Raw genomic sequence first — 26,415 nt, 5'->3', positions numbered from 1 at the left:
GCACTGTTGAATGGTTGGTAAGTAATGGAAGTCTCCCTCACCAGGTGTTAGGAAACAGAACAGTGTAAATTCCCATTGGCATGGCGATAGATTGGACAGGGCCAGAAGATTTTGGTCTATTGAGGTTTTAATGAGCATTCATGAGATGCAGAATGGGTTCCTGATATTTTGACCAGCGGGAAAGGAGACCTGCCAGTGACAGATGGGTGAGAAAGATTACGAACTGATTTCCTGACATCGGGAAACTGATTTTTGACCTACCCCCACTGCCACGATTCCCGTTGTTTGCAGGAACAAGAACAAGAACAATACAATACAGCACAGGAAATAGGCCCTTCGGCCCTCCAAGCCTATGCCGCTCATTGGTCCAACTAGACCATTCGCTTGTATCCCTCCATTCCCAGACTGCTCATTGACTATCCAGGTAAGTCTTAAATGATGCCAGCGTGTCTGCCTCCACCACCCTACTTGGCAGCGCATTCCAGGCCCCCACCACTCTCTGTGTAAAAAACGTCCCTCTGATATCTGAGTTATACTTCGCCCCTCTCACCTTGAGCCCGTGACCCCTCGTGATCGTCACCTCCGACCTGGGAAAAAGCTTCCCACTGTTCACCCTATCTATGCCCTTTATAATTTTGTACACCTCTATTAAGTCTCCCCTCATTCTCCGTCTTTCCAGGGAGAACAAGCCCAGTTTACCCAATCTCTCCTCATAGCTAAGACCCTCCATACCAGGCAACATCCTGGTAAACCTTCTCTGCACTCTCTCTAAAGCCTCCATGTCCTTCTGGTAGTGCGCCGACCAGAACTGGACGCAGTACTCCAAATGTGGCCTAACCAGCGTTCTATACAGCTGCAACATCAGACTCCAGCTTTTATACTCTATACCCCGTCCTATAAAGGCAAGCATACCATATGCCTTCTTCACCACCTTCTCCACCTGTGCTGCCACCTTCAAGGATTTGTGGACTTGCATACCTAGGTCCCTCTGCGTTTCTATACTCTTGATGGCTCTGCCATTTATTGTATAACTCCCCCCCTACATTAGTTCTTCCAAAATGCATCACTTCGCATTTATCTGGATTAAATTCCATCTGCCATTTCTCCGCCCAATTTTCCAGCCTATCTATATCCTGCTGTATTGTCCGACAATGTTCATCGCTATCCGCAAGTCCAGCCATCTTCGTGTCATCCGCAAACTTGCTGATAATACCAGTTACACCTTCTTCCAAATCATTTATATATATCACAAATAGCAGAGGTCCCAGTACAGAGCCCCGTGGAACACCACTGGTCACAGACCTCCAGCTGGAAAAAGACCCTTCGACTGTTACCCTCTGTCTCCTGTGGCCCAGCCAGTTTTCTACCCATCTAGCCACCTCTCCTTGTATCGCATGAGCCTTAACCTTCTTAACCAACCTGCCATGAGGGACTTTGTCAAATGCCTTACTGAAATCCATATAGACGACATCCACGGCCCTTCCTTCGTCAACCGTTTTTGTCACTTCCTCAAAAAACTCCACCAAATTTGTAAGGCACGACCTCCCTCTTACAAAACCATGCTGTCTGTCACTAATGAGATTGTTCCGTTCTAAATGCGCATACATCCTGTCTCTAAGAATCCTCTCCAACAACTTCCCTATCACGGACGTCAAGCTCACTGGCCTATAATTACCCGGGTTATCCCTGCTACCCTTCTTAAATAATGGTACCACATTCGCTATCCTCCAATCCTCAGGGACCTCACCTGTGTCCTATGAAGAGACAAAGATTTCCGTCAGAGGCCCAGCAATTATATCTCTTGTCTCCCTGAGCAGTCTAGGATAGATGCCATCAGGCCCTGGGGCTTTGTCAGTTTTAATGTTACCTAAAAAACCTAACACTTCCTCCCTTGTAATGGAGATTCACTCTAATGGGTCAACACCTCTCTCTAAGACACTCCCAGTCAACAAGTCCCTCTCCTTTGTGAATACCGATGCAAAGTATTCATTTAGGATCTCGCCTATTCCCTTGGGTTCTAAGCATAATTCCCCTCCTTTGTCCCTGAGAGGTCCGACTTTTTCCTTGACAACTCTTTTGTTCCTAACATATGAATAAAATGCCTTAGGATTCTCCTTAATCCTGTCTGCCAAGAACATTTTGTGACCTCTTTTTGCCCTTCTAACTCCCCGTTTGAGTTCTTTCCTACTCTCTCTGTATTCCTCCAGAGCTCCATCTGTTTTCAGTTGCCTGGACCTAACGTACACCTCTCTTTTCTTTTTGATCAGATCCTCAATTTCCCTGGTTATCCACGGCTCTCGAATCCTACCTTTCCTATCCTTCCTTTTTACAGGCACATGCCTGTCCTGCAGCCTTATCAACTGTTCCTTAAAAGACTCCCACATGCCAGACGTGGACTTACCCCCGAACAGCCTCTCCCAATCAACGGCCACCAATTCCTGCCTAATCCAGCTATAGTTAGCCTTCCCCCAATTTAGCACCCTACCCTTAGGACAACACTCGTCCTTGTCCATTACTATCCTAAAGTTAACAGAGTTGTGGTCACTATTTGCCACATGTTCCCCTACCGAAACTTTGACGACCTGACCGGGCTCATTTCCCAGAACTAGATCCAGTATAGCCCCCTCTCCAGTTGGGCTATCTACATACTGTTCCAAAGAACCTTCCAATATGCATTTTGCAAATTCCTCCCCATCCAGACCCACAGCCCTAAGCACTTTCCAGTCTATACCAGGGAAATTGAAGTCTCCCACTACAACAACCCTATTTTTTTCTGCACATATCCAGAATCTCCTGACATATCCATTCCTCCACTTCCTGTGGGCTGTTAGGTGGCCTGTAGTATACCCCCAGCATAGTGATTGCACCTTTCCTGTTTCTGAGCTCCACCCACAGTGACTCATTACATGACCCCTCTAAATTGAGGGGTCATGGAGGGGAAGTTTCTGCCCCACATCTGGAATACTGACTGGAAACTTTCTGTTCTTCCTGCCACAGGAATCATAACCAGTGGGACAGAAAATTCAGCAGACCATTTCAAGATCCATTGACCTCGGGTGGGAATTTCCAGTCTTGAGGCATGGATGGCTGGAAAATCCCACCCACTGTGTGCAATTTTGGCCTCCACATTTAAGAAAGGAAGCAGTATTGTGATGGTTCACTCGATTAGTCCCTGGATAAGCGTGTTGTATTATGATGGGATGCTGAGTAAATTGGGCTTATATTTTCTGGAATTTAGAAGAATGAGAGGCAACTTCATTGAAACCTACAATATTATGAAGGGGTTTAATAGGGTGGCTGCTGAGTGAATGCTTCTGCTGCTTGGGGAATCTAAAACACAGGGACATCGTCTTGGAATAAGGGGCCAATCATTTAGGAATGAAATGTGGAGAAATTACTTCATTCAAAGGATTGTGAATCTCTGGAATTCTCTACCCCAAAGGATTGTGGATGCTCCATCGCTGAATACATTTGAGGCTGAGATAGACAGATTCTTGGTCTCTCAGGGAATTAAGGGGAATGGGCTGAAAAATGGAGTTGAAGCCCAAGATCAGCTATGATTATATTAACTGTTGGAATAAGCTCAACAGACCATATGATCTATTCCTGCTCCTATTCCTTGTATTCTTGAGTCCTGCCAAAGGTGATGTTAAATACTCACACTTGAAGAATGACCAGTTTGGTATGGTAGCCAGCCATCAATGTGAAGCACAAAAGGGTAGTTAGTCCATCCTGTGGAACTGCACCATATACAAATCAGTGGTTGCACAAAAGGAGGAGCACAAAAGGGAGTCTTTTTTTAAATATTGACCAATTAAAATTGAAACTAGTTATCTCTCTCTCAGTGGTTTCATGAGAGACCAAAAGGCAATCAATTCAATGAATAGCCATGCTGCTGACCTTCCAGTGAACCAGTGAATTCCCACTTGAAAATAAAAGTGAAAAACCACTGTCTTAACCTGGTGATTATTCACGGCAGTTACTGTCGATATGCTGAAAAGAATTCTGGCAGCTAGAAAAGTGATAATTATTTTAATAGTTGTTACTGTCTAGAAATGCATTGATGCAAAGCAACTCCTTGTTGCTGAATTGAATTATTCAGGAATAAAGAAAGAAAAGGCAGATTTTATTCATAGTTGTAAAAATGAACCAAATTTAACTACATATAATGTACTTGAGAGAAAGCACTAACAATCTCTGTTGGATGGTGAAGCAGTATTTTTAAGATTTGTCTGGCATGCAACAAAAATACCATACCAACACAGTTTCCCACATTGATCATTTGTGAAAAAACATCTCCTGTGCAAAAATACTCAACATGCCATGCATAAAAAATGGCAAACACCCAACACTCATTGAAAAGGTTTATGTAGATGCTTTTGGAATACTCAGCAGGTCAGTCAGCATTTGTAGAGAGTTAGAAACATAGAACATAGAAACATAGAAAAACTACAGCACAAACAGGCCCTTCGCCCCACAAGTTGTGCCAAACACATCCCTACCTTCTAGACCTACCTATAGCCCTCCATCCTATTAAGCTCCATGTACTCATCCAGGAGTCTCTTAAAAGACCCTATTGAGTTCGCCTCCACCACCCCTGACGGCAGCCGATTCTACTCGCCCACCACCCTCTGTGTGAAAATCTTATCCCTAACATCTCCCCTGTACCTACCCCCCAGCACCTTAAACCTGTGTCCTCTCGTAGCAGACATTTCCACTCTGGGAAAAAGCCTCTGAGAGTCCACCCGATCTATGCCTCTCAACATCTTATGATGACTAAGATGAGAGACATCTTAGTTAATAGGCTAGATTTTTGTTCCAGGATCCTGATCCCGAAACAAAGCTGAATTTTGGGTCAGGATCCTTGAACTGCCGGCATCAGGATCTTGGAAGCATTTTTCGAGGAGGCGGTGGCCAATTGAATGGTTGCCTTCAGGAGTCCTATCAATTAAGAGTGGAGGGTGAACCCCTGAGATTGGAGAGCCAATAGGAGGATGTCTAGCACTGAATGCTTAGCATCTCCACTGTCAGAGATGGTAACTGCTAATGTAGATAAGAGAAAGATGGAGGCACCCTCTGCAGATTTTTTAAAAATTGTAAGGAGAAAGAGATCAGTAATGCCAGGCCATCCGTTGTCGTGGAAAGGGAATCTATGGATATCTTGCAATTGTGGCCCCAAGAGTAGAAGTTAAAAATGCTAGATGGAGCACTTGCTGCTGGCCCCTTCCATTTGTAAACTGGAATCTATACTGAATGATGGGAGGTGTGAACCAAATTTCTAACTGGAAAATTTCAGTCAGCTTCTGCACGTTGGCTTCAATAATTCAATAGGCCCATTAATTGGCTTAAATGGCCATGCAGCACTTGTGGACAAGTAGCAGTCACATACCTCCACCCCCTCCTCCACATTGCCCCCACTCCCAATCTACTCCCCACTAAATCCAGTCTCTTATAAAGTGGCCCAGACACTAGCCATTTGAAGGAAATTGCTGTCCCAACCCCCCTCAGATCCCACCTCCTCAGCCAAAAGAAAATTCAATCCAATCTTTCAGGAGGATGACCTTTTGCCAGGTCATCAATCTGAAATGTTAACCATTTCTCTCTCCACTGGTACCACCTGGTTTCCTGAGTATATCAAGGCTTTTCTGTTTTTATTTCAGATTTTTTAACATCTGTAGTAATTTTTTTTGTACAAGTTCCTCTAATGGTTCAGAAAGGTACAGTGTGGAACTGAGCCACATAAAATCAGAAAAGTACTGATTCAATCCTTCGGGCCAGATTTTTACTAGCAAGGCAGCTAGCTCCAGTCGGGAAAATTTCCGGCTCGCCAGACACGCCTCAGAAAAAAAAGCACCTGAAGATCACATTCTTCACTCCAGAGGAACTCTGTGTGTATGAAGAGATAAAGTTGGTCCATTGATCCCAGAAGCAGAGCATAGGGGGCCACATTGTCGCCAATTGCCAAGATGTGCTGATTAGAAGGCCTATCATAGGTCTCTGGGAGTTCAGTAGTTTTATAAGATTTTAGGCCCTCTAGCCCTCACCCCGTCTCACCATGTCCACCATTGCCAGACCTCAGGAGCCATTTGGAGAATAAATAAAGTCCTAAAATCTAATACAGATCTCAGAGATCAAGCCTTCAAAAGAACAATGATTTGTGAGCACCAATCTCAGTTGATTTCATGTATAATGTTGAGATGATGGGATAAATGGGAGAAGTCCATTACCTGCAATAGCAGCACATTGAAGAAAGTTTCTCATGACATTTAGGACACACTCGATGCTCTGATAACCTAGAAAATTGCTGTAACATCATGATGTCAGGATGGTTTTCTAGAGTGGCAGCTAACAGTGTTGCAATTGATGCTTTGAATAAGGCACTTTCGGAACATTTTCAAAACCTGCTTGGGACTATTTTATCTGTTACAACACCAACTAGTAACACTTCAAACATTGTACCCAGCACCAAAGTGCTGTAAGAAGTAGGAGTATTTTGAGTCTCTGGAAAATGGCAATGAACTCGCTTCCTTAAAATCCTTTTCAATATCTAGAAGGAAACTTCATTCATGAGTCCAGTATCAGTTGTTGGAAGATCCAACTTTTCAGAAGCTGGCCCTTCTGGGAAAGCAGCAGCCCTGAGACTAGTAACTTAAGCCAAGGGATCTACCTCATCTTTCCACTGCTCAATTTCATCTCATTCCAAGAGTACATCTTAGTAGTAGCTTAGGAATTAGAGTACGTTAGCTGGTAGAAAAGGATAAGAACTAGCTGTAGAGAGGGAATATTTATTTTTTGGCACTTTTTGATGAATATTGTAAAAGTCCCTTGAACACATAGAGTTTGTGTCATTTCTGTGATTGTTTTTAACATTGAAAATTAAATAACGACTGGGAAAATATAGAATTCTGTCTTAGGAAGACATTTGGCAGATGCACTGGGAAATGAGAAACTTTGTGAGGAAGGGGTTGAGGGGAAAAGAAAACAAGCTGTTGTGAAAGACTTTATTTGGGAAGTCAGTACTTACTTGTTGTAAGTTCTGGGTTATCAATTGTTCTTTCTTTCCATTTCCTGTCCTTCTTATACACCTTCCAATGCCTTAGGGGTTATGCGTTCTATGAACTCTGACGATTGAGAGTCTATATGGGACATTTTAAGTGCTTTCATCCAGAAAGAGCTGGGTAGAATGAGAATTAAAAGTGCCACTTCTATCCTCACCCATAGGTCTATGCTTACTGTTTTTGCCAGTGACTGACGTGCCTACCTGATTCAGGTGGGAGTCTCATTAATATGTGCATAACAGAGTCACGTTATGTACACAGAATCCTGATGGCATTTTAACTATATATTAAGTGTGAGATGCCACTCAAATGCCCCAGTGATGGATTACATCTGAGTGATGTAATGTAAATTGGGTTTGACAATCGATATTGGTCAGGCCTCTCATTTACACTCCCAAGTGGGCATCCTACTGGCTTCCCACCTGGAAATTAGAATTGCCCTTAAATGCAGGCAAGGTCCTCTCATCTATTCTCTTCCACGTTTTCATCTTACTCCTCTTCACATCAAAGAAATGAACAACACACATCTAGAATGCAAAGTAGTACTTTGAATGCAGAGAGTAAAAGTAGCAGCAAAAGACCTGAATCAACATCCAAGTATTAAAAAGGTTGCTATGCATAGAAACAAAAGATCAACCTTCAGTTATAGCACATAAAATGGTTTCCTTGCTGTGGTTAACTACATTAGGGATAACTTGCAAGCAATTCATCCAGTGTCATAAACATTTTAATCACAGAAAATAGTTCATCTTCTAGGACTAAGAACATTCTGGAAGAATTTATGTTTTTTTTAAGATACTGTCCCTTACAGGGTTAATGCAAAGATTCTGGCTGCTGCTGTTCCTAGAAAAGACAGCATTTGACAAGAAAAGGTAATTAAGCAGTTTTTAAAAGTGGGAAACCGCTTGACCTTGGTGGACTATTCATAAGAGGGTCACATAGTGGTCCACTGCTTAAAAAAATGCCTTGAAAATGGCGTTACATTTTTTTGTTTTGGAAAGAACCAAGAAGGACCAATTGCTTGGGGAAAGAAAACAGCTCCTGAAGTTCTAAACTCAGTCCAAAACAAAAGATGAATGGAAGTTGCTCCGAAGTCACTCTATCTTTTCCTCCAATTAGTGAAAGAGTCATCAATTGTTTCCAGTGCTAAGAAAGCAACCATATAACCTGGATATCATTTCAAGGACTCCATCATTTATTCTTGTCCCTTGAGCCATTGACTTTTAACCTTTTGGCAGGATTCTTCTATTTTGTTTTATTTTGTGTATCAGATATTTAGAAAGAGTCATTATACTTTCATACTGTATACTAATAAGCTTTGCCTTTATACTTGACACGTCCGGTTTTATAATAAATTAATCAATTTGCTGTTTATTGAAGAAACCTGGGCATTGAGTGATCATTCTGAGATTCATAGATAAAGCACATATTTGGCCATATAGCTGGCTGAAAAATTCACTTAAATGTATGTTATGACCCGTGGAGTGGTGGAACTAGAGAATGACAATGCACTTTTCCCATCCCTGCTGTAACAACAGACATTGTGTGCAGTAAGTATTTCCAAAGGTTTGAGGCAGTAATCATGCGGAATGGAGTAGGGGGTGGGTCATGTCCTGTGATTTAAATATAGTCAACTGGCCACAACTAAAGGAAACTGGCTGATTTTTGAGAGGTGAATGCAAGTACAGTTTTATTTATTTTCAGAATATAGATGTCACTCACAGAGCAGCTTTTATTATCCTTCCTTAATTAGCCCGAGAAGGTAGTGCTAGTCTTTCTACGAACCACTGTTTTTGGTAGTGTTGCCTCACAATTGTGCTAATAGAAAATCTAATATTTTCACCCAGCAATGATGAAAGCATGGGGATTTAAAAGGGTGCTTGAAAGTGATGGTGTTTCCATTTCTTTTCACAAGCAGTTGATCCTTGTTTCCTTCCCAAAGTAATAAAGTTTACCAGGTTTTTAACAAGCTTTCAAGGCACTGTTTTTTCCAATCATCATGTGACCATCTTGTAAACAGTCCACCGGGATCAAGAGGTTTTCAGTAAGACAAGATCTTCGATCGAAGGATCAAGATCAGTCAGGGTACAGCTAACAAACAGCATGGGACAGAAAGCATTGGTGGGAGTTGTTTATAGGTCACCAAACTAGTGCTAATGCTGAGCACAGTACAAATCAGGACATTAGAGATGGATGTAACAATAAAGTAATAATGGGTGACTTCAATTTATACATAGACTAGGTTAACAAAATCAGCATTAATACTCTGGAAGAGAAATTCCTGGAGTGTGTATGAGATGGGTTTTTGGAGCAGTACGTTGATACCGGAGATGAGGGGTTTGGATTATGAGGAGAGGCTGAGGAGATTGGGTTTGTACTCGTTGGAGTTTAGAAGGATGAGGGGGGATCTTATGGAGACTTATAAGATAATGCGGGGGCTGGATAGGGTGGAGGCGGAGAGATTCTTTCCACTTAGTAAGGAAGTTAAAACTAGAGGACACAGCCTCAAAATAAAGGGGGGTCGGTTTAAGACAGAGTTGAGGAGGAACTTCTTCTCCCAGAGGGTGGTGAATCTCTGGAATTCTCTGCCCACTGAGGTGGTGGAGGCTACCTCGCTGAATATGTTTAAAGTGCGGATGGATGGATTCCTGATCGGTAAGGGAATTAAGGGTTATGGGGATCAGGCGGGTAAGTGGTACTGATCCATGTCAGATCAGCCATGATCTTATTGAATGGCGGGGCAGGCTCGAGGGGCTAGATGGCCTACTCCTGCTCCTATTTCTTATGTTCTTATGAAAGAGTGAATTTATAACCTTGTTGTAAAGAAGATTTTGGAAAATAGTGACCATAACAGAATCATAGAAAAATCATAGAAACCCTACAGTACAGAAAGAGGCCATTTGGCCCATCGAGTCTGCACCGACCACAATCCCACCCAGGCCCTACCCCCATATCCCTACATATTTTACCCGTTAATCCCTCTAATCTACTCATCCCAGGACACTAGGGGGCAATTTTAGCATGGCCAATCAACCTAACCCGCACATCTTTGGACTGTGGGAGGAAACCGGAGCACCCGGAGGAAACCCACGCAGACACGAGGAGAATGTGCAAACTCCACACAGACAGTGACCCAAGCCGGGAATCGAACCCAGGTCCCTGGAGCTGTGAAGCAGCAGTGCTAACCACTGTGCTACCGTGCCACCCCCCCCCTTCTATCATAATATGATAGAATTTTTCATTAAGGTTAAATGTGATATGGATCATTCTGAAACTAGGGTCTTAAATCTGAACAAAGGAAATTATGAAGGTATGAGCGCTAAATTGGCTATGGTGGATTGGGAAAATACACACAGATTTGATGGTAGATGGGAAATGGCTAGTATTTAAAGAAATACTACACAGTCCACAACAGATATACATTTCTCTCGGACAAGGTTTGCTAAACTGGGTTCCAGGGCAAGTCAGGCTGATATATAACATTTGAAAAACATTACTAAACTGCTTGTCCAATCAGAGACTGGCTTCTCCAGAATCCAGCATCTGATTGGATGAGCTGGAAAAAGCACGATACTCAAATTACCGGATCAAGGCAAGTGTGGACAGCCAAGTGACAGAGAGGGCGGGAGGGAGGGCGGGAGAGCGGAGGGAGGGAGGGCGGGAGGGTGGAGGGAGGGAGGGAGGGCGGGAGAGCGGAGGGAGGGAGGGAGGGCGGGAGAGCGGAGGGAGGGAGGGAGGGCGGGAGGGTGGAGGGAGGGAGGGAGGGCGGGAGGGAGGGCGGGAGAGCGGAGGGAGGGAGGGCACAAGAGCGGAGGGAGGGAGGGCGCGAAATGGGAGGAAGGAAGAGGGCGGGAGGGCGGGAGGGCGGGAGGGCAGAGGGCGGAGGCAGGGCAGAGGGAGGGACGGCGGGAGGGTGGAGGGAGGGCGGGAGGGCGGAGGGAGGGAGGGCGGGCAGGAGGGCGGGAGTGTGGAGGGAGGTCGGGTAGGAGGGCGGGAGTGTGGAGGGAGGGAGGGCAGGAGGGCGGAGGAAGGGAGGGCGGGAGGGTGGAGGGAGGGCGGGGGGGTGGAGGGAGGGAGGGCGGGAGGGTGGAGGGAGGGAGGGCAGAGGGAGGGAGGGCAGAGGGAGGGAGGGCTGGAGAGTGGAGGGAGGGAGGGAGGCTGGGAGGGCGGGAGAGCGGAGGGCAGAGGGAGGGAGGGAGAGAGGGCAGGAGGGCGGGCGGGAGGGAGGGAGGGCGGGAGAGCGGAGGGAGGGAGGGCACAAGAGCGGAGGGAGGGAGGGCGTGAAACGGGAGGAAAGAAGAGGGCGGGAGGGCAGAGGGCAGAGGGAGGGCGGAGGGAGGGAGGGCGGGAATGTGGAGGGAGGGAGAGCGGGAAGGTGGAGGGAGGGAGGGTGGGAGGGCGGAGGGAGGGAGGGCGGGCAGGAGGGCGAGAGGGTGGAGGGAGGGAGGGCAGGAGGGCGGAGGAAGGGAGGGCGTGGGGGTGGAGGGAGGGAGGGCGGGAGGGCGGGAGGGTGGAGGGAGGGAGGGCAGAGGGAGGGAGGGCAGAGGGAGGGAGGGCAGGAGAGTGGAGGGAGGGAGGCTGGGAAGGCGGGAGAGCGGAGGACAGAGGGAGGGAGGGCGGGAGGGCGGAGGGAGGGAGGGAGGGCAGGAGGGCGGGAGGGCGGGAGGATGGAGGCAGGGAGGGCGGAGGGAGGGAGGGCGAGAGGGCAGAGGTTGGGAGGGCGGAGGGAGGGAGGCGGGAGAGTGGTGGGAGGGAGGGTGGGAGGGCAGAGGGAGGGAGGGTGGGAGGGCAGAGGGAGGGAGGGTGGGAGGGCAGAGGGAGGGAGGGTGGGAGGGCAGAGGGAAGGAGGGCGGGAGGGCAGAGCGCGGGAGGGCGGAGGGAGGGAGGGCGGGAGAGCGGAGCGAGGGAGGAAGCGAGAGCAGAGGGAGGGAGGGCGGGAGAGCAGAGGAGGGAGGGCGGGAGAGCAGAGGGAGGGAAGGCGGGGGAGCAGAGAGAGAGTGGGCGGGAGGGCAGAGAGAGGGAGGGAGAGCGGAGGGAAGGAGGGCGGGAGGGCAGAGGGAAGGAGGGTGGGAGGGCAGAGGGAAGGAGGGCGGGAGGGCAGAGGGAGGGTGGGAGGACGGGAGAGCAGAGGGAGGGCGGGAGAACAGAGGGAGGGAGGGCAGAGAGCGGGAGGGCAGAGGGCAGGATGGCAGAGGGTCGGAGGGCAGAGGGCAGAGGGAGGGAGGGCAGGAGAGCACAGGGAGGGAGAGAGAGCGGAGGGAAGGAGGGTGGGAGGGTAGAGGGAAGGAGGGCGGTGAGAGGGCAGAGGGCGGGAGGGCAGAGGGAGGGCAGGAGGGAGGGCAGGAGAGCGGAGGGAGGGAGGGCAGAGGGCGGGAGGGCAGTTGATGGGAGGGCAGAGGGCAGGAGGGCAGAGAGAGGGAGGGCGAAGAGAGGGAGGGTGGGAGGACAGAGGGAGGGAGGGCGGGAGAGCAGAGGGAGGGAGGGCGGGAAGGCAGAGGGAGGGAGGGCGGGAAGGCAGAGGGAGGGAGGGCGGGAGAGCAGAGGGAGGGAGGGCGGGAAAGCGGAGAGAGGGAGGGCGGGACAGCGGAGAGAGGGTGGGCGGGAGGGCGGAGGGAGGGCGGTGGGAGGGAGGATGGGAGAATAGAGGGATGGAGGGAGGGCGAGCGGAGGGACAGAGAGTGGAGGGAGGGAGGGCGGAGGGAGGGAGGGCAGGAGGGCGGAGCGAGGGAGGGCAGGAGGGCGGCGGGAGGGAGAGCGGGAGGGCGGGCGAGCCACAGGGAGGGAGGGCAGGAGGGCGGGCGAGCCACGGGGAGGGAGGGCGGGCGAGCCACGGGGAGGGAGGGCGGGCGAGCCACGGGGAGAGAGGGCGGGAGGGCGGGCGAGCCACGGGGGGAGAGGGCGGGCGAGCCACGGGGAGGGAGGGCGGGCGAGCCACGGGGAGGGAGGGCGGGAGAGCCACGGGGAGGGAGGGCGGGCGGGCGAGCCACGGGGAGGCAGGGCGGGAGGGCGGGCGAGCCACGGGGAGGGAGGGCGGGCCATGGGGAGGGAGGGCGGGAGGACAGGTGAGCCATGGGGAGGGAGGGAGGGCAGGCGGAGTGGGAGTGAGAGGGAGAGTGAATTCGGCGTGGAAGTGAGAGGGTGAGTAAGCCTGGGACGGTGAATTAGAGGGCGGGGCCCTTGAAACAGAAATGAGAGGTTGAGCTTTGAACAGGGAATGAGAGGGTGAGTGAGCCCCGAAGCAGGAGTGAGAGGGTGAGTGAGACTTGGACAGTGAATGTGTGTGTGGGTGGCCCTCAGACAGACAGTGACAGTGGGAGTGGGCTTCACAGCAGGAGTGAGAGGGTTAGTGCGCCACAGAGTGGAAGTGAGAGGGTGGAAAGGGGGAAAACAGGGTGAGGGTTGGGGTGCAGGGTGAAATGGGATCACGGCATGTGAAAGAGAGGGCTGAGTGTTTGGGCAGGATTTTCCGGCCTCACTTGCCCCAAAACTGGAAAATTCCGCCCACGGTCAACGAAGCTGTCCATGGTCTGCTCCTCGCCCGCTCTGATTCCCGTGGCGGGCAGGACAGTAAAATTCGCCCCTTTTTCTTTTATTATTCATTTACGAGTTGTAAATGCTAGGCCAGCATTTATTGCCGACTCTACTGTGCATTGTGTTTGTGTGTGTTTTTTTGGAGAGAGAGGGGAGTGTTTGTGTGGGAGGGAGAGAGAGAGGTAAGTGTGTGTGAGGGAAAGAGCTGTGAGTGTGTGTGGGAGAGAGATGAGTGTGGGAGAGAGTGAGTGAGTGTGTGTGTATGAGAGAAGGGATGAGTGAGTATGTGAGATAGGGAAGAGAGTGTGTTTGTGTCAGAGAGAGGTAAGTGTGTGAGAGAGGTAAGTGTGTACATGTCGGAGAGAGAAGTGTGTGTGTGTGTGAGAGAGAGAGAAAGGGGTGAGTGTGTGTCAGACAGAGAAGTGAGTGTTTCAGCGAGGTGTGTGTGTGAGAGAGAAAGCTGCGTGTGTGTGTGTGAGGGAGTGGTGAGTATGTGTGTGCATAAGAAAGAGAGGTGGGTGTGTGTGCATGAGAGCGAGGTGAAGGTGTGTGTGTGCGTGAGAGAGATGTGAGTGTGTGTGAGAGAAAGAAAGTTGTGTGTGTGTCAATGAGATTGAAGTTGCATTCTTCCCATTTGAACAAAAGAAGCAACACTCCTATTAATGATGACAGAAAGGTAAAATCTAAGTACATTTTTTAAAATAAGAGAACGTTTTAATTATAGTAAGCATAAACATAGGAAATTGAAAATCTTCTATAAATTAGCTTTTGCATGTTTGTACCTATTGCACAAAAACAATCATATTTTTGTGCGTTAACTCTTCAACACAATACAAATGTTTCTCAGGGATTCTGTCAGTACTCTTGGGAGATCAAAAGGGTTCGATGTTGCAAAAGTTTGGGAAATCCTTCTCTAAGGTGCAAACATCCAAAGGGAGAGGTAAATCAACTGTGGTTAACAAAAAAAATTAAAAATCGCATTAGATCAAAGGGAGTGGCTTTGAAGGATGCCAGAAAATGTGGTAAGCCTGAGGACTGGGAGCAATTTAGAACCCAGCAAAGGAGGACCAAGAAACTGATTAAGAGAGGGAAAAGAGAATTAGAATTCAATCTAGCGAGGAACATAAAGGCAGGCTATAAAGTCTTCTTTAGGTATGTGAACAGGAAAAGATTAGCTCAAATTAATGTGGGACATTACAAGTGGACACAGGAGAATTTATAATAGCGAACAGAGAATTGATGGAGAAACAAAACAGTTATTTTGCACCTGTCTTCACAGAACGATTCTCTTCCAGAGACCAAGGGACTTGTGAAACTGAGGAACTACAAGAAATTAGTACTAGTAAAGAGGTAGTACTTGAAAAGTTAACTATATTGAAGGTTTGTAAATCCCCTGGGCCAGAGTGTTGAATGAGATGGCGAATGAGGTAGTGGATACATTTGATGTTATGTTTCAAAATTCTATAGATTCTGGAAAGGTTCCTGCAGGCTGGAAAGTAGCAAATGTAACCTCACTGTTTAAGAAGGGAGAAAGAGGGAGAATGGAGAATTACAGACCAGTTAGTTTGATGTCAGTAGTATGGAAAATGTTAGAATCTATTATAAAGGATGTGATAACTGGACATTTAGAAAAGAATAGTAAACTTGGACAGAGTTGCCATGGATTTATGAAAGGGAAATCATGTTTGACAAACTTGGAATTCTTTGTAGCATTGATAAAGGAGAACCAGTGGATGTGAAGTATTTGGATTTTCAGTATTTGGATTTTCAGAGACTTTTGATCAGATCCCATACAGGAGGTTAGTAAATAAAATTAGAGTGCATGGGATTGGAGAAAATATACTAGTATGGACTGAGAATTGGTAAACGGGCAGAAAGCAGAGATTACGAATAAATGATCATTCTCAGGATAGCAGGATACTAGTGGGAAGCGCAAAAATCAAAGTTGTTCACAATCTAGATAAATGATTTGGATGTAGGGACCAATTTTAATATTTCCAAATTTGCTGATGACACAAAACTAGGTGGCAACCTAAGTTGTGAGAAGGATGCAAATTGGCTTCAAGAGGTCTTGGACAGGTGAAGTGAATGGACTAGAACATGGCAGATGGAATTTAATGTGAATAAGTGCAAAATTATTCATTTTGGTAAAAAAAAGGTAGATTATTTCTTAAATAGTGAGAGGTTGGGAAGTACAGGTGTCCAAAGGGTGGCGTGGGGGGGGGCCTTGAAGGGTGTGGGGTTTGGGGCAGTCAGGCTGGGCATGAGGTCCTCAGGTTGGGGGTCGCCACTGGGTTGGGACTCATGTGGCAAGTATTTTCTCTGCCTGCCAAAAGACATTTGAGAGGTTTCATATGAAGTCAAGATCAAATTCTACTAATGTTGCACTGGATACTCTGCTATCTGTCTGCTGGAAAGGCTCTGCGGTTTATGTTTGACATTCCAGCACAGGCGTGATGGCCACGCCTTAGGTACTCGGAGCCCATTGAAGTCCCTGGAGGTCAGGCACATGGCTGGGCATTGTCCACTGACAGTGCCATGCTGGCATTGCCAAACGACAGCCTGGCAGTGCCAGGTGCATGGGGCCAGAATGGAAGTGGGGACTCAGTGGGGGACATGAAGGGGGGGGTCATGATGGGGTGGGGCATGAAGGGGGGACTATACAGGGGGGGCTATGCAGTGGGGCTATCTGTGGGAGGGAGTATGTCGGGGGTCATAAAGGGGATCTGTGCTGGCAATCTGTGTCAGGAAGGGTGGGGAAACATGCTGCCAATGAAGGGAGGGCGGTTCCTGATATCCTTGGGAGAAGGGAGGGAGGCTTCCAGTGCACTTTTACAATGGTGTCCGATCGCTTTACAGCTGGGCACAACGGCATGTTTAGGCCCTGCCCCTCCCAGAACCAGTTTGAAACTCACAACTCTCCTAAAAAATGACTGTGTGGGATGATTGTGGTCCGAAAAGCCCGGGGCAATTCACTCTGGTTTTCTTGCAGTTATGACACTTTGGGGAAAATTCTTGTTTATATTTAAGGCTGAGATAGAGGGTGGATTTTTACCGGCTCACCCCGCCCATCGATGGGAGGGGGGGGGAAACTATGGGGGGCCTATGGAGGGTGGGGCATGAAGGGGGGCCCGACTGGGGCAGAAGCGAGCCTGCTGTGCACTCTGCAATGAGATCGAGGAGGGGGGGAGAAGGAGGCCAACTGCTCACTCTGCAATGGGATCGAATCCAGTGGTGGGGGTGCGGGGCTGCCACTCTGCAGTTGTGATCGGATCGGGATGGGGGGGCCTGATCGGTCTGGATGGGGCTAGATTCCTATGCTTGGGGGGGCTCGCGATCACCCACGGGCCCCCGTGATTGTAGGGGGGAGCAAGTTGAGGCTGCCTGCAATAGCAGGAACGTGACAGCTTTCTCTGTCTGTCAGACCCCTGCATTTGCTATTGAGCATGTGTAGAATCAGAAGTCTGCACATAGGCAGTGGCTCCCTCTACAGGCTGGCTGGCAAATTAAGCCCAACCCACTGCCTGCAACTGCTAGAAACAGTCTGCACCATTCTTTCAATGACTAAGTGCGCAAGATTCATGTGAGGATAGGCCACTTAACCATAATTCACTCTTATGTGCACTTTCAAACTTGGGTCACAGGATGGCAATCAAGAGTGAAACTCAGTGAAGGCATTGAAACTAATTATAGTGCTCAATCACCATGTTGGGTAAGATCGGCGAACATAATATAGTAAGAGTTTTAACAACACCAGATTAAAGTCCAACAGGTTTATTTGGTAGCAAATGTCATTAGCTTTCAGAGCGCTGCTCCTTCGTCAGATGGAGTGGATATCTGCTCTCATTTTCAGCGGTCACGGGCATTCAGCCTCTGATCTTCGGGTAAGCGTTCTCCAAGGTGGCCTTCACGACACATGACAGTGCAGAGTTGCTGAGCAGAAACTGATAGCCAAGTTCCTAAACCTGGATCTTGGGTTTATGTCACACTATCAGTAACCCCCACAGCTTGCCTCCTGGACTTGCAGAATCTCACTGGCTGTCCTGTCTGGAGACAATACACATCTCTTTAACCTGTGGTTAATGCTCCCTCCACTCACATTGTCTGTATCTTTAAGACCTGGTTGGCTGTAGAGATTCGCATTCTAATCAGTATTCTGTGACTTAATTTTGTGTCTCTGTATGCCCTGTTTGAGAGCAGATATCCACTCCATCTGACGAAGGAGCAGCGCTCCGAAAGCTAATGGCATTTGCTACCAAATAAACCTGTTGGACTTTAACCTGGTGTTGTTAAAACTCTTACTGTGTTTACCCCAGTCCAACACCGGCATCTCCACATCATAGCATAGTATAGGCCAGGGATACAACTTGGTATTTTCCTGATTTGGGTTCTGTTCCGTGCTTGGCAGAAAACGTACCAAACCAGCCATAACATGAGTCAAACAAATGGCTTGAAATTGTGCTTTTTTTAAGAATTGCAAAAATAAATATGCAACATTTACACTAGTGAAACTTTTTGAAAAGAAAAAGACACACTCACCCTATCTAACCTTTTAGCTTCTATATGCCTGAGCAGTTGTTGTCGCCAGTCTAGAGGTATTTTAGCAGAGTTCTCATCTCCTTTCAACTGTGAAGACCTGATCCTTATATCATTGCTCTCTGAAGGCTTTTCACTGTAGTTATTGATGTTATAATCTGAAGGTAACTTCTCTAACAGAGCTGCCATTGTAGGCCTTGCTGAAACAGGCCTGGTTTGAGAAAACCCATAGCTCTCTGTACTGTAGCTTCTTGCAGACAAAGGTCTCCTCTGAGTTAAAGGTTTATCTTGGAAATTCCTACCCTGATTTTTAATGTCTTGGAATGTTGAATAGTCTTCTTCATATCTTCCATTCCTTTTGAGATACTGTGATTCAACCAATGATGCGCTGTTCTGGTGTTCTAACACTCCTCTGAAATGTGTCCTGACATATCTGTCACTTTGTGGCAACTCTGGAGCTTCATTTACCCGTCGATGCAACATCATTTCTGTGGAAGTTGCCAGGGAGTCACCCCTTCTTAAATATCCAGCTCTGTCCCCTTGACTTGAAAACCGAGGATTAGTTGGTTCATCGTTCACTGAAGGTTGGGAGAATGAATACATATGTTCTACAGGTTGATAACCTCTGAAGGAGCGTGGACTAATGAGATCTTTTGAAACATTTTTGCTTTGCTGGACACCATAGTCAACATTATGTGTAAAAGAAGTGGTAACTCGCCTCTCAGGTTTAACATTTATTGTACCCTGGGGATTGAAACTTTGGTCAAAATGGTACACTTTTTTTGTAATTGGGTACTTTTGACAGATCTTTCCACTTCCATATGCTTCTGATAAATCTTCATCCAACATTGGAGCGGAAAGACTACGTGACATACCTTGTTCTTGTATTGGCATTTGCTCCGGCATATCAATGCTACCTGGATTTTCTGAGCTGGAGCCGTAACTGTCCAGTGGTATGTTATAAATCTTGAAGGCCCCAATGTCAATTTCATCAATGCTTTGGGATTTCTTAAACTGGCCAGCTTTAACTGATCTCATCATTGGTGCAAGTCTCTCTGTACTTTTACTGACAATTATAGCACTCTTAGCAGACTCAGGTCTGCAGATGTGTGAGAATTTATCTGCATGACTTCGATTTAAATTGGATTCTCTAGAGTTGAGAAAACTCCATGGAGCACCTGATGTAAATGGGCTGCATAATTCAGTAATCCCACGCACTGACTGTTGATCTGAATCTTTCCTATCAGGAAGAGGACTGCTGAAAGGAGTACTATCCAATTTTGATGGAAATGCTGTCCTATCCTCAAATGGACTCGGAGTCCTAGTCCAGTTCTGCCAAGGATTACTTGGAGGCACTTCAGTTTCTGGCGTATTCCTGATGCTGTGTACTGCATGCACAGATTGTTCTAATTCCAGTGGAACTCCTATAATTCTGTCCTGTCTCATTAATGGCCTACGCCCATGTGCAGATATGCTCCTTGATTTTGTGCTTATTAAGGGGTTGGCACTGGGATTTTCTAAGATTGCAGTGCTTTCTTCTGCGACAAAACCTGTATTGTCATAATGAGAATTATCATTCCACTTATCAGGAAAAGTTTCATTCACTGGGTGCCTCTCAGTACGCTGCTGTAGACTTGCTGTTGATGCTGCCTCTCTCTGACTGAGTAAAGGTTTTGCTTCAATGTTTTGTTGAAATGTCTGTGTTAACCTGCTGAGTCAGAAGAATATGATACATTTGAATGCAGATCAAATAATTCCTGGTATTTTAAAATTCATTTATTCACTAACTTAGAAATAGTGAAGAGCACTAAACTGTTCCTGCAATTCTCACAGTAGAACACTGGAGCATCAGCTGTCATATTCTGATTTTAGTTGCTCCACAAGATAGTGGCACAACATAGTGAGAGTTATTTGATCTGGGAGCTGATTTACTCAGTAACATTTTTGTCTCATGTCACAATCCTTACTGGAGGATCACTCTCAGACATAATGCACCAGGACATGAAATGACACTGGACTCCATAGACTAACAGTTGCCAAATGAAAGCCCCATACTTCTCACAGATAAATCAATAGGACAATATATTAAAAATGAGTTTATATGAAGTGCGGGCCATGTATATTATGAACTGCACTGAGCACAATCTCATTTCACATAGACCTTTACGGTCAGCAGGGAGAGTCTCGTGTCTTGTGATGTGTGTAGACTGAACCCAGGGTTCAACGGCCAGTGTATAACCCATAGCAATGGTTGTCCATTCCTTATTTTAGGTTTAAAAAACTTGATGGAAAACATTTGTAATCTTTATGGCTATTATTAATTAGAAACAATTAATGTCCAAAAACCTAATTAAATAATTCAACCAATTTTCCCAACCTTCCAGTTTGTTGAACAGTTGTTACAACTAGGTTGGAAAACAGTCTGGGACACAGAGTTACCCACAACAACTCCTGAGGATGCTGCACTTGAAATGCTATCTAAATGGAAATCATCTATCTAAGGCAGGTGGATCTGAGATTCAAACATGTGAGTTTCTAAGAGCCAAGCACTTTTGAGTTAACATCCTGCTCAATTAATGGAATGAATGCTTTAATATACCATTTTGTTTTGTCAAACCACTGCCTGTCAAGGGAACTGTTAAGACATCTTATTTGTCTGATGGTCTTAATTAATTCTGCCCCCTGTCAATATTAGCTTCCTATCATTACCTTATTAATTAAAACAGAACACAAAGAAAACAGATAATGGTTTCAACTCCATTGCAGCTGTTATATTTGTGTGTGTCAAGTTTATACAAAGATAAAATGATCAAATACACTAAGCCTTTGGGCTAAAGCAACTAATTGGAACACATTAGTTTTCTTTGGCTAAATGTCTTCCTTCTACTAATTTTTTCCTCCACCTGGGAATAAATACAAAAGCCCTTAGAATTTGCAGCTTATGAAACACTGTATTTGCTTCATCGGCAATTTTGTTTTGTACTACAAATGACTTTCTTGTTCTAATATTTTGGAACACAGATCCCACAGATTAGATTCTCCCTTGTGTGCCAGCATGTCAACCAATATATGCAGACAACATTAAATATGTTGTTCCATAGAAACAGCCATATACATTTACGTGCCACAAGAGGACTGCATGCACAAGTGCATCTCTTAGCGTGGTCTTTCACCAAAAGATTGGAGAGGAATTTGGAGCATAGATACAGGGCTACGTAGTGTGCAGTTTTTTACTGGCTGCCACTTTGAAGGGACTAAAACCACTTCTTCTGTATTGCCAGAAATGTCTTTGCCTGGTCTTAGACCCAATCTGTGTGTATCTTAGCCAGCACCCTTCATTCACTGTTCTAGGCTACCCATTGGTAACACTTACTGGTAAATGAAACCGAAGATTGGTAACATCCCCTCCCATTTCACTATAAAATAAATTCTGGCTCTGCTGCAAGTGCAAGAATTTCAGTCCCTCACCTCTCCCACTTGAGCAGAAATTTGGGCCTTCCTCCTGTATTATGAGGAAGAGCCTTACTCCATACCGACAAATCCCAAATCTGTGCACCCAACCTGGGAGTGAAAATCCAGGCCTTGGTCTTTATTTACCTTGTGCAACTTCACAGGAGGTAAAATTGGCAGCTTGTGATTGAAAACCTTTATAGCATTTCTAAAATAATGGACTGTCTATTCACAGGGAAGACTGGCTGACTGCCACAACTATTTCTGAGAACACATAGCTTGATTAAATTAAATAGTTGTAAGTAGCCTTGAGAGGGCAGAGAGGAAATCAATATCACAGGGTCAAGTTCTGATAAATAGTATTGATAACATAAGATAATATTAATCTATCCTTTTCTTGTGTAGATGCTGATTAACATGTGTATTTCGACTTAATTAAAAAAGCACAAATCTAGAAATTAGTGGTTTTGATAAACAATTAACATATCCAGTTTCCATCATTCTAATTGTCACTAACTCATTCAATTATAAATGTCATACTAACATTTGTTCACTATGACTAACAGCAATAATTTCTAGTCTATTTTCTGCTTTTGACCTTGTCTTCACATGTAGGCATCATATGTGGTAGGTAGAGCAAATATTTCAAGTTGCTGAACTTTCACCAGAACTGGCAAATGTTACAGATGAATAACTGAGAGGAGAAGGGAGCCAAAGAAAAGAGGTGGAGGAAAATAAATTCTGGTTTGTGATTAGGGAGGGGGGCAAGAAATGTTTAAATGACAGCAGTAAAAATGGTGTGCCATAAAAGGCAATAATGAAAGAGATTAGAGAAAGAATAAATATATCTGAGATCTGTAGGATACAAAGGTAGTTACAGCAGACTAGTAAAGAGGGAAGGAAGCATGGAAAGTCTGGCAAAGCAGAGAAGGCTTCAGTGGTTTGGGAGTAAGGTGGGAGATGGCACCAGGGGTAAGTGCACCCATACTGTGTTGGGTATCACAATCCCAGAAATCTGCATAGAATTACGTAAAATTACAACACAGAAAGAAGCCATTTGTCCTATTGTGTCCACACTAGTTCTCAGTGACAATATTACAGCGGGACCCACTGCCCTGCAATTTGCTCGAATCCCTTTTTTCTTCAGATTGTTATTGAATTTCCTTTTTTTAAAGCTATGGTTCAATCTGTGTCTACCACACTCTCAGGCAGTGTATATCAGTTCCAAATTACTCACAGTATAAACATTCTTTTTCCTCATATTGCCTCTGGGTCTTTGGTCAATCACCTTAAATTGATGTTCTCTAGTTCTTGACGCTTTGACCAATTACAACAGTATCTTCCTATCTACTCTGTCCAAGGAACTGTTAGTTTTGTCCCAGATTATCATTTCTAAAAGCTTTCTCACCATCAATGTTAAACTGATTGGCTTGTCATTGTTGGTCTTATCCTTACACCAGTTTTGAAACAAGGATATAACATTTGCAATTCCCCAGTACCCTGGCATCAACCCTAATTTTTTACTGTACATTTCCTATTGGATGCAAGACAAATCCGGTGTCGCAGGAAATAAGTTGTCTTTGTCATTTATTTGAACTCTATCTACTTACATTCTTTCGCACTCCATACTCTTCACTCTCCAAACAAATATTTAAATATCTTTTGAATTCATACAATTTAACTTAGTCATTTTCCTGTAACTTAAGACATAAGTTTATTATCACTTTTTGTGGACAAAATACATTTGATCTTCCTTCTAACTATTTTAAACTGTTTAATATATCTTACACTAGTTAGGTATTTAAACACATTGCCATAGTGAACAATGTTCGCCATTACTCCTGCTGGAAAATCTTGATAAGTCATCTCACAACACCAGGTTAAAGTCCAACAGTTTTATTTGATATCTCGAGCTTTCGGAGCGCTGCTCCTTCACTCACCTGATAAAGGAGCAGCGCTCCGAAAGCTCGTGATGCCAAAAAAACCTGTTGGACTTTAACCTGGTGTTGTGAGACTTCTTACTGTGCCCACCCCAGTCCAATGCCGGCATCTCCACTTCATGGAAAATCTCGGAAGTGATAGTGATGTAATGATTCTCCATAAATTCCTACTCCAATCAATCCATTAACATCTTTAAAACAGTTAAATTGTGAAGGGAATTCTGCCCATTGCATCATTTCCCCCATGAAAATAGAGAGCCCCAGTGGAGATCCGCCCCCCACCTCCAGCCCCCAGGAACTCCCTCTCTCCCAGCAATCCACCCAATGAGTTGGTGCAAAACAGATAAGCCAAATGGCATCCTTCTGTGCTGCTCTATTCTATGATATTTTCTCATGTCATTTTAACCTTGGCGATGTCTAACGATCCCGCAATGTGCAGCTAAGCCTTAATTCTCATTTTACTTCTCCATAAGAAAAGGAACATTTGGAGAGTAAACAAAGCAATTTGTTCACTATTATTAGAAAACTAGAATATGCAAAGATTAAAAAGGTAATTAATAATTTCTGCACTATGATATAACATTTGTAATGAACACGCACCTGTTTCCCCAGGAAGAAGATGCCACACCATCTTTGACTGCAGTCTGCAATGTACTGACTTTAATAGGTACTCCAGAAGAAGCAGAAGACCCTTGAGAAGGTGAGTAGTCTGAGTAGGTACCTGAGGATGCACTGTTGTTAATTCTGTCACCTTCCGATTCATCTGTTGATTCTTAATATAAGAATATTGAATAAATGTTTCTACACTGATTATCAAAAATGCTTCTTAAAATAATATTTTCAAATTTCTTAAATTAGTATTTTCAAAATCTTAAGGTATGTAAAATACAATTTGGGAGTAAAATATTTAAATTAAAGAAAACAGTTATTTTGTTATACAATCTTCATTAGAAATTAAAAACCAGAGCATCTTTATGGTTTAGTGGAAAATGCACCATCAGTCCAGTAGAGCATTCATTCCTTTGTCCTGTCATGAGTTAGCTATTCTTAGCTGAGTTCGCACCTAGAGTGCTACAGTTGATCTCAGTGTTCATGTGTTAGAGGTGTGAAATGTCACACAGGGCTCCCAGTCCTATAATTTTCATGTGACTCCTGTTGCAAAGTAGAGGTATATGGAAATAGGGAGCTAACCCACTGTAATGTCTCCAAGGCCAATTTGCCTATTGGCCTCATTAGGTCCATACAAGAACAGTCAATTGAAAGTGGTCCTGGACCACTGTTAAATCTGTGAATCAGCATCTTCAGAGAGGAGAGGAGAATGTTTTTTTAATGAAATCTAAAGGCAAAGAACAACCACATTGAAATGACTCTGTTATGATTCAACTCCTGACAGGACAACAGAAATCTCACCTGTGGAAAACAACTGGTCAAGTTAGTTTGCTATATCAGATGATATCCTGGAGTTTCTCACCTGATGGGTTTGACAGCCTTTTATGGTTTCCTTTTATAAATGTATTTTTTTTCTTTCTTTCAAATTGCATTCCAAAAGACCAACAGCTGTGAGCTGGCACTCAGCATTATGATGTTACATCTGGTTTCTGTAGCCCAGTCACACAGTTTTAAACCCATTTATTGATGGCATACCAACAGTATTGTACTGTTCAATTGGCTGTTCAAATCCCTAGTGCGCTGCTCAAACTGTTATTCAAATTATATTGCACCTGCGAAAATGCCTTTTCATAAAAATTTAAATTTAAATTTAATTTAATTAAAGCGAATTGAAGGAATATTAGAAGTTAATTACAATGGATTGTATTGCTGAAAAAAAGAGACATGCTGAAGCCTTTCAACTTGCACCCATCAAGACACTGTGCAAGACTATCAATATTAGGGGAAAACAACAATTTATACAGGATGAGAAGAAAGTGCTGACTGCTTGGCAGGTAGAATCTGGTACAGGCGATGCCATGGAGAATGTACCAGCTGACTAACAGTTAACTGCTTAGCATTGTTCGAAATTTAAACCAGGCAATTGACCCTAATTGTTCAAGAGATTGCCCTGAAGAATGGGTCACTTATTTTGTTCAGCAGGTGCAATGTTAGAATTAGAATCACTACAGTGCAGAAGGAGGCCATTTGGCCCATTGAGTCTACACCAAACACTATCCCACCCAGGCCTTATTCCGATAACCCCACATATTTACTCTGCTAATCCCCTGACACTAGGGTCAATTTAGCATGCCCAATCAACTTAACCTGCACATCTTTGGACTGTGGGAAGAAACCGGAGTACTCGTAGGAAACCCATGCAGACACAGGAAGAATATGCAAACTCCACACAGACAGTGACCTGAGACTGGAATTGAACCCAGGTCCCTGGTGCTGTGACTACCGTGCCACCATGCCGCCCATTTTTTTCTGTCTGCTTTGATATGTCTCCTTTTTCAGCAGTACTCAAGTTCTGTGCTACCAAATTACTATATGTAATGGAATGCTTAAATGTTTAATTCAAATTTAACCTTGAGGGCTGCTCACAGCCTGTGTATGTGGTGCACACTCTATTGTACTGATCATTTGGGATGCTGCTCATATTCCACTGAAGTTGATGTTTTTGGACCTTGCCTGTTATTTTCTCCTCTATTTTGTCTTCATTGTCATGTCTCAAGTTACCATTCACAGTTTTATAAACAAGCTTTTTCCACCCTCCCTACTGGTTCTGATGAAAATGGGAATCATATTTCTTTTTTAGGTACTGTTAACTACTTACATCATTGTTTCAATGGCCTTCCTTAATAGTCTATGTCACAAATCTGACAATACTTTTTTAAACTGGTTAATTTGAACTTGTTTCCCTGCTACTTCAACAATTTGCTTGGATCAACTACATAAATCCCTTTATG

At 45.1% G+C, this 26,415-nt stretch overlaps 1 protein-coding gene across 1 annotated transcript in view; it reads right to left on the bottom strand.

Moving 5' to 3' along the window:
* Nucleotides 1-26,415, bottom strand: part of LOC144488043 (leucine-rich repeat-containing protein 7-like) — a gene marked incomplete at both ends in the record, with an annotated part of 99,714 nt that overhangs the window by 55,897 nt on the left and 17,402 nt on the right. The window contains 2 exons of the mRNA XM_078206067.1: nucleotides 18,129-19,833; nucleotides 24,116-24,287. Of these exons, the coding sequence (XP_078062193.1) occupies nucleotides 18,129-19,833; nucleotides 24,116-24,287 (1,877 nt within the window). The remainder of the gene's footprint in view (nucleotides 1-18,128; nucleotides 19,834-24,115; nucleotides 24,288-26,415) is intronic.

Source organism: Mustelus asterias, unplaced genomic scaffold (assembly GCF_964213995.1).
Source record: "Mustelus asterias unplaced genomic scaffold, sMusAst1.hap1.1 HAP1_SCAFFOLD_1234, whole genome shotgun sequence".
Taxonomy (NCBI): domain Eukaryota; kingdom Metazoa; phylum Chordata; class Chondrichthyes; order Carcharhiniformes; family Triakidae; genus Mustelus; species Mustelus asterias.
Note: the sequence above shows the minus strand (reverse complement) of the source record. Positions and strands in the feature narration are given on the sequence as shown.